This window comes from Phyllostomus hastatus, unplaced genomic scaffold (assembly GCF_019186645.2).
Source record: "Phyllostomus hastatus isolate PE091 unplaced genomic scaffold, TTU_PhHast_1.1 phas_scaffold_1674, whole genome shotgun sequence".
In the NCBI taxonomy this organism is placed as follows: domain Eukaryota; kingdom Metazoa; phylum Chordata; class Mammalia; order Chiroptera; family Phyllostomidae; genus Phyllostomus; species Phyllostomus hastatus.
The window spans coordinates 6346293-6353529 of record NW_025334011.1 but is presented as its reverse complement, the minus strand read 5'-3'; the positions used below and the strand labels follow the sequence as shown (position 1 = coordinate 6353529).

The 7237-nt window shown below is 43.7% G+C and overlaps 1 protein-coding gene across 4 annotated transcripts in view; it reads right to left on the bottom strand.

Annotated features, from left to right (window-relative positions):
- Positions 1–3255: 3255 nt before the first annotated feature.
- The window catches only part of FRAS1 (Fraser extracellular matrix complex subunit 1), a 428720-nt gene continuing 424738 nt past the window's right edge, over positions 3256–7237 (bottom strand). For all 4 annotated transcript variants that reach the window (XM_045857864.1, XM_045857867.1, XM_045857865.1 and 1 more), the window contains one exon: positions 3256–7033. In XM_045857864.1, the coding sequence (XP_045713820.1) occupies positions 6440–7033 (594 nt within the window). In that variant the 3' untranslated portion in view covers positions 3256–6439. The remainder of the gene's footprint in view (positions 7034–7237) is intronic.

The window sequence follows — 7237 nt, the reverse complement described above, 5'->3', positions numbered from 1 at the left end:
ATTTATTAAGGACCTATCACTTATGCCAGACATTGAGTAGTGAATGCACTTTGCACACACGATCTTATTTCATGCTTACTCACCAACCTAACTTAGGTGTCGTTACCTCTATTTTACAAATACAAAGACAGGCTCAGAGCAATTTCGCAACTTCCACAGGCCGCATGCCATACAACCAGGAAGTAATAGGACTGGATTTATACCAAGGAAATGAGTAATAATAGGTGGTGTTTATATTTGTTCCAGGTTCAGAGTTCAGCCTCTTTGGTTTCATGGTGGCGACTTTAAACTAAAATGCACTCTAACCATTTTTAAATTTTTTCTAGTTGAAACAACTGCCAGTTACCATTTAGACTAGAATCATGCTATAATATGATTGTAAAACTAATTTTTTTTCCCTCAAAGGGAGAATTTTCTTGGAAGGAAATGTTAGATAATAATAATGGTAATAATGTTAAATGTAACGATCCCAGAGACCAGGTTTATAGTCATCTAAAAAAAATCCAGCTCTGGCTGGTGTGGCTCAGTGGATTGAGTGTCGGACTGTGAACCAAAAGGTTGCTGGTTGGATACCCAGTCAGGGCACATACGTGGGTTGTGGGCCAGGTCCCCAGTAGGGGGCGCAGGAGAGGCAACCACACATTGATGTTTCTCTCCCTTTCTCACTCTCTTCCCCTCTGTCTAAAAATAAATAAAATCTTAAAAAAACCCCAGAAAGATTATTTGATAAAATTTTCACCATTCTTAATATATAGAACTACTTTACAGTTTTAGAAGAAGCTAATTTTCACATACCACCTTTTTCTCTGTTAAATAGAACAATTTGAGAGTCAAATGTAAGATTTTAGAACAAGTTATTGAGGTGTATTTAAAATAAAATGTTAGGAGAAATCTAATAAAAGTAGGTTTAATTGACCAAGTGGTTGCGGATAGTGGATACGTTTGTTCTTACAGTGGTGTGCTGAGCCAGCTTGGCATAGGGAGCCAAGTGCTAAATTTTCAGGCATTTTGCAAGTTACGAGTTAAGCACAGCCATTGTTAAAGTTGTAATAAATAAACACAACCAAATAGCTTATGTTAAGAACAAAAGTACTCAAAATCAATCACTCCTAATTACTATATTTTACTGTCACTGATGCTCGAGGTTGTTTTTGCCTGCTTTATCTGTGTTGTAGGAATACCGCATAAAGTTGTGTTCCTGCGCCTCTCTTCCCAATTCCATGTTCAGTGAGGCTGCGCTGGTGGGTTGAATTTGGCAGAGGTGGGGCATATACAACAGGGAAATCAACCAATGGCTATAGAACAGGCCTCTCCGGGTTCTAAAAGCCGGTTGTGAAACATTTATCAGCATTGCTCTTGATTGCCAGATGTGCCCAGTATATTCCTTGATACTGTCCCTATAAACTTATTAACCTCTCCGTATGCCATTCTAAAAGGTTCTTAGTTAGAGTTTTCTCAGGCTCATTTGGGGACAGAGTCTCTGTTACACATGATGGTGTGAATGAAAGGGGGCTACGCAGACCTGACAGGCTCAGGAGGGTGCGTGGCAGGTCTGACAAGCTCAGCGACCGAAAGTAACCACACGGGATGGTCTGAACACAAACTCAGTGGTAAGGGGGCAGGTCATGGTGGGAGGTTGCATCCCAGGCCTACAGCTTCTTTAGTAAAAGGTTAATCTTTACCTTAGGGAACCCTGTCTATTGCTCTTATGCATCTGGGATAATATAACTTTTGAAATGTCAGAACAATTTTCACTTCCAGGTCCTCTGAAAACAGACCCACTAGAAACAGAGCATGAAGACACTGAAATTCCTTGTGATGTTCTTGCCCACGTACCATCTCTATTCACTGTAATTGTTAGATATTCATTATCCCATGCCCACCAAAATAAAAAAAGTATGTATCTCTCCCTTTTCCTTTTTATTCAGTCCCAGAGGTTTCCCAGCCTTTTCTCCCACCTCCTTGTCTATCGCCAATAGATTTCATGTAAACTTCCTTACTTTTTCTCCTTTGATTCTAAATGTGTTAGAAGAACTATAAAACTGCCCTTCACCAGAGCATTTTTCTCAGCCTATTGGGGTCTGGCTTCAGGGCATGTCTTCAAAATTTTGGCTCAGATAAATTCTCATTAATGCTTTCTACAGGTTTAGACATTTGTCAACATTTACTGGCATTTTACTATTAGGTTAAAACATATAAAACTACTGATATAGGACTATTTTTTAACCTACAAAATCAACAATTATATGGGGTTGGACCTAATGAGTTATTCTCAATATAGTCTCCCTCTCCTGCTCCCAGGATTTCTTCAAAACCCTCATCCGTGAGATATTGCAAAATCAATTATGAGAACTCATTTTCTGCCACTTCCTCCCAAGTGTCCTAAACACTGTAACTATTCAATTTTAGGTTTTAGGGAGCATTTTCATAGCCGGTCCTAACAATTCATAGGTTAGTGTCTGATACAGCTTCTCCATGGACCCAGGAGAAACGCACTCAAGGCTCAAAGCCAGCTGTGAGGCAAGGGGTGACTGTGAGGAAGTGAAGCTTACGTTAAGTCCCTGGCAGCATCTAAGGAAATCCTAGACTTGGTGGTGGCATCCTTTCCAGATTTTATGAAAACATGATTTCTCAAGTCTTGCTGAGTTTGCTAATGTTCCATGAAAAGGTGCCAACAGAGCCCTGCTGGTCACCATCCTTGGCAATACTTTAATTTTTTTTATAAACCAATTCCACAGCAGGAAAAGGCAGACAGAAGCACAGGCTTGCAGAATCCTGACACTGCTTGGGCTCAGTCCCATTCTGACTCTGCCATTTCCCCTTCACAAGCCAATAAACTATTGTTTGGTGCTTTGGTCATCTCCAGGGTGTTATGGACACGTAACGAACCTTTGTGTGTGCATAAAAGAACATGGCCATTCTCACACCTTGTCCAGTATCCTGAGAAGCTTTGATGGTAACATGGTGTGAATAATCATCTTACTGTATTGTACATGGAGACTTTAATTATCCCTCTTTGTCTAGAGTTTCAACAGACTGCAAGAAAAGAGCCATGGTTATCTGGAGATGTGTAATTTATTCTCAGTCTTGCTCTTAGCACAGTTAACATGTGTCTGAGATCCAATCCCTTCAGAGGGGCTTTCTCCAAACACTTTGTCGCAAAATATCAAAAAGATTTTTCCATCTCCATAGCAATGTCTTTTGAGATGAATAATCTAAAAAGAACATAGCAAAAAAAATGCAACCAGACTGTCATTTATTAATATAAATTTATATAGTGGCATATGCTACCGGAAAAATCAGAAATTCATAACACACAAATTGGTATTGGAAATACAAAAATCATCTGAGAGTCAAGAAATCAGGTTGACAGCACCACAAATGTTTTACTCGGTCTGAGCAGGTGTGTTGTAGCTAGGAATAACAAAAACTCCTACAGGACACCGAGACTGTCATAAGACTGTGCAAACACATCCAACACCGTTTCCCGTCCACCAGTGAGAATCTGCAGGAGTCCTCAGAAGGCCTGGGAGACAATAAAAGGCAGAAAAAAACATACAGACTCTTCTTCCTTTTAACCTTCACTGCCAGCCAGCATGTGATAGCAAACAGCAACCCCTGGGGGGTTTTGTTCCTTCTTACCCAGAGGCATGGTATAAAAGGTTAGTAAAACACACACAAGGCTTTAGTGGGCAAGTCAGAGAAACTGAAAGCAGAGTTTTGACTGAAATATAATCCCCCATCAGTCACCAAATTATCTGATCCCTAAATGAAGTATAAAACATAAATAAGAAATTCTGTATCAAAGGAGTCAATCTCAGGTTCATATCTTTTACCACTTTCTGTGTGCTAATGTCACCCACTGAAGAAGCACCACATTCAGTAACAGGTGTGTGTCAGGGGAGGGCAGAGAGGAGGGGAGGCAGGGGTGTTGCAAGGGCTTTCCTTTCACACAGATAGTTCAGTATCTCGGGGTCCTCCCGGGAAGCTGCCCTGGTCATGCAAGACCTCCTATGCAGAGGCTGCTAGGGGCATCTGGAGATATGTCTCCACTGCTTTCTCCAAGGAGCTTCGTTCTGCCACCTGTCTGCACTCTTCCCATGCAAGTGTCCCACTGTGTTGTAATGGATGTGCAAGAAGAATATCTGAGCAAATGCAAAGGTATTGCTTTAATGTGTAAGCATTCTGGCACACAGAGCAGTTATAAATAATGGGTTAAATCAAAGTTTCTCATGTGATTGGCTTCCTGTCCTTGTAGAATTAACATTCACCCCCCAAAGTTGTCAGAAGATTCTGTGCCTGTCTGGTGAGCTCTCCAGCCATGAGACACCGATTCTGGATGTTTGTGAAGCAGATACATAAATTCTGCCCCAAACTGCCTGAGCTGGTCTCAAGTAGCACCTGACCAGTCAGGAGCTCCTGGTTCTGGGCTCCCTCAATTCATCCTACCTTAAAACTTTACACTCATCTCAGAAGGCTAAGCCAGACATCCCTCTGCATGCCCTGCTGGGAGACCAAGTTGCAGGCTCACCTCCTGCTAATACACTACTGTGACCTGTCTGTCCAGTCCTCCTGAAGACCATGGCCAGATTCGGGTCTCCGTAAATTGGTGTTTCTTTGTTCCAAAGAGATTATTTCATAATCTAAGTAGAAGCAAGTTTTTGCTTTTTTTCTCTACTTGCCCTTGTGATATTGCCACCATACTCTCTCACCTCCTTTTCCTAAATTTATTCCTAACTCACCATGTCGCCAGTCATCTGTTCACTCAACAACTATTCCAGGCGTGCTTGTTACGTGCAAGGCACTGCTGAGAAATCCAAGGCACAGCTAACCAGATCCTGCGCCTCAGAAGCTTGGAGCCTGGTAGAGATGCCTAAAACTTTTCATAGTTCATTCTTTCTAGCTTTAAGGATCCAAGTGTTTCCAGTTTAGAATGTTCTCAAAGAGCTCAGATCTCTCTAATACAAACATTATACAATGTGAATGCTCTGTTATTTGCCCACAGGTTGCGGTATGCCGTGCACCAGGGAGAGATCGTGCCTTACTCCCGAAGATGGTGTTCAGAACAACAGGACATGCACACTTCATTTTTGCCTAAAACAGGAACCAAAAAGAAACACAAAAGCAAGCTATGTGCGCACTATGTGAAAAATCGCTAAGCTGCTATTTGAACACTAATAAATCACTTTAAAGCCACGTGTTTATGGCCTTGTCATGTGCTGATATGGTAAAATAAGTGCCTGAGCTACCATAAAAGAACCCCCTGAAAGAGAAATCCCTGAAATACGGTACCAGGAATGGTGTCTTTATCTGCTGTGAGTACCAGTACTTTATCTGCTGTGAGTATTGGTAGCATCTGTTAACTGATTTGACTCTGGCTTGGGCTATCTCCTAATTTGCTTTATTCAAATGAATCACCTACTTTCCTGAAACCCTAGCACAGTAAAAACCCCACAGCTATCAAAGCACATGGGCTTGTCTATTATTAGACTGGGCAAAGCCTGGGGTAGCAGGAAGTATGGTAGGTTTTTTAAGCATCATCCATGGCAATACAGAAAAAGGCCACGGGGCACTGATCTTGTTTTGCAGCATCCTTCCACAGGGACGATGACTTCACACATCCCTGGTGCAGCATAAACTAGTCAGGCACAAGGACACCTCTCCGGGCCTAGGGTGTGATGTGTCACTGATGTGCTCTGAGGTGCTCGCCAGGCCCCTCCTGCTCCCAGGTTTCAGTCCCTCACCTCCGTAAGAGGGCTTCTGCCATGCCTGATACCTGCTGGCTGACAGGAGAGGCCCAAGGTTTCGCCTGCGACTCACAGAGAGGTGTTCTAGTCTACAGCACTCGGAAGCCCCAGGTGAAAAGGGCTCTGGAAATGCTAAGCACAATTAGAGGCCATGGAGTGCAGGCTGCCGAGTGGACACAATGAGCAAATACATCCACTGTGCTGATTAGTAGAATTCTGAATGGAATCTGGATGTCAGCAGTTTGAACTCTGCTGTCCAGAGGCCCAGGAAGAGCCCGAGTGGAAGGAAGCTGGAGGAGGGCGGGGAACCAAAGGCTCTGAATCCCGCTCTCTCTCTACAATCTGCCCTGTTCATTGCCCAGTGCTCTGACCCGCATCAGCCAACTTAATTGTCTTAACTCCTGTGCCAGCACTAAAACACTTGCTCTCTACTGTTGGTCTTCCAGGAGGGACAACTGTAGCTACTGAGACTATTAAAGGGGTCCACAGAAAGAACTACTCCAGTCCTCTGGGCGTCTCAGTGGTTCTGTTCAATGAGGTAGCTCAGTTGTGAGTTGATGCAAGTGATGTGTACCTCCTGCCGCTCAAAGCTATAGTTTTCCCTTTTTAATCTGCAAGATTATAAAAATACCAGTATTTCCCCCGTTTTATAAAAATGACTTTAGGAAAAAAATACACATGGGTCTCCTCCACTAAACTTCTGTTCCATCTTGTAAATTGTTGTGGACTCTGACCTCCAGATTCAATTTCTTTACTTTAGCACCTTTGAATGCATAAGCCCCCTCGGCATCACTCAGGATGTTGACATTCCGCACGGTGCAGTACTGTCTGTTCACGTTCTTCTCCACCCTGTCTGGGCTCCTCTTGGGCACGTCCAGCTTGGTGTTCAGAGGGTATTCCTCCAAAACGTCCTCTGCGGGTGGTTTCTTCCTCTGTTTCTGGCACTTCCTGGTGATGAAACAAGCCACCAAAAACACCAGAAGTAAAAGCATGATAGCAGCGAGCGCACTGCCGATAGATGCCCCAGTTTGGGACAGAGAAGCAGCTACAACCGGCTCTTGTATCTCCAGGTTCAGGGACTTCATATTGGTGCCATTCTTGACCTGGTCCCCCTCATTGTCATAGATGAGGGAATCATCAAGGGTCAGCCGGCCACTGGGGTCCACCAGGTCCCTTCGGTTGCGCTTCAGCGGGGCTGTGAGAGAGCGCTGGACCCGGGGTCCTGAGATGGTGTCAGGGCCAATGATGTAGATGACCTGGAGGTACCACTGGTGTCCTGCTTCCACCTGCAGGGGAGGAAAACGGGAGACAAACTGAGCATGTCGTTGTTGCCCACAGCTGGCCTTTGACGAAAGGAAATGGAGAGACTGCCGCTGCTGAAAGCCTTGATACCTTTTATTTCTAAATTAGGGTGATCTTTGTCCAGCTCTTCAGCCTCTTCTCTTTTTCTATCTGTGTATAGGATAGTCCTGAAAATTTATTTTTCGTGG